This window comes from Primulina huaijiensis, unplaced genomic scaffold (genome assembly GCF_012295235.1).
Source record: "Primulina huaijiensis isolate GDHJ02 unplaced genomic scaffold, ASM1229523v2 scaffold202551, whole genome shotgun sequence".
Lineage (NCBI taxonomy): Eukaryota > Viridiplantae > Streptophyta > Magnoliopsida > Lamiales > Gesneriaceae > Primulina > Primulina huaijiensis.
This window is the reverse complement of record NW_027352889.1, coordinates 1-669: the sequence shown is the minus strand read 5'-3', so window position 1 is coordinate 669 and position 669 is coordinate 1. Positions and strand designations below refer to the sequence as shown.

At 43.2% G+C, this 669-nt stretch overlaps 1 protein-coding gene across 1 annotated transcript; it reads left to right on the top strand.

Annotated features, from left to right (window-relative positions):
* Positions 1-3: 3 nt before the first annotated feature.
* On the top strand, positions 4-666 carry LOC140966235 (uncharacterized; the record flags this gene model as incomplete). The annotated part of the gene is made up of 1 exon (XM_073426579.1): positions 4-666. A coding segment is annotated over one exon (663 nt), but the record flags the coding sequence as incomplete, so codon positions are not given.
* Between the last annotated feature and the right edge of the window lie 3 nt (positions 667-669).

The following is a 669-nucleotide window of genomic DNA, read 5'->3' as shown; positions in this document are numbered from 1 at the left end:
CAGGGAGGCTCACAAATTGTTGAGACCATAGCTGGAAAGTCAAAAAGAAGTATCAGAAAGGTTTCGACAACAGTTAATGGGGACGCTGATGCTTTAGCTTCTGGTGAAATTGACAAGTCCAAACGCAACTCTGGCAAAGTCACAAGTCATCAAACAGATCCAGTGCGAGAACAGCCCCAAAGTGAACTTGAGAGAGTCAAGCTCAATTTGAGAAAGGTTTCTGCATCTGTAGCTGCAGCATCTGAAAAGTCAGAAATGGAAATCAAGAAGCCACAGACCCCGCAGAGTATGAAAACGTTGTTGTCTTCTGCTACTCTTGATGTTCCTGAGCAGAAAAACATGATACCTTCTGAAATCCCAACCAATCCAGATGTTGTAGCTGATGAACTGTCTTTAGTTGAAACTCCTTCAAAGACAATAGTAGTTGATGAACCAGCAGCTGTGCCACATGATGATCATCCTGTTGTTGAGCTTCACTCATTGGAAGATGGTGGGAAGATAGAGAGTCCCTCGACTTTGAATGAGGAATCCAGCTTTAAGGAAGATCAGAGTGGCAAATCAAATCAGAAAATCAAGAAAAGGAGATCCCTTCCAGTAAAGCGGGAGTATCCTGAAAACATATCACAGAACACCCCAAGTCTACCAAGTTATATGGCTGCCACTGAATCG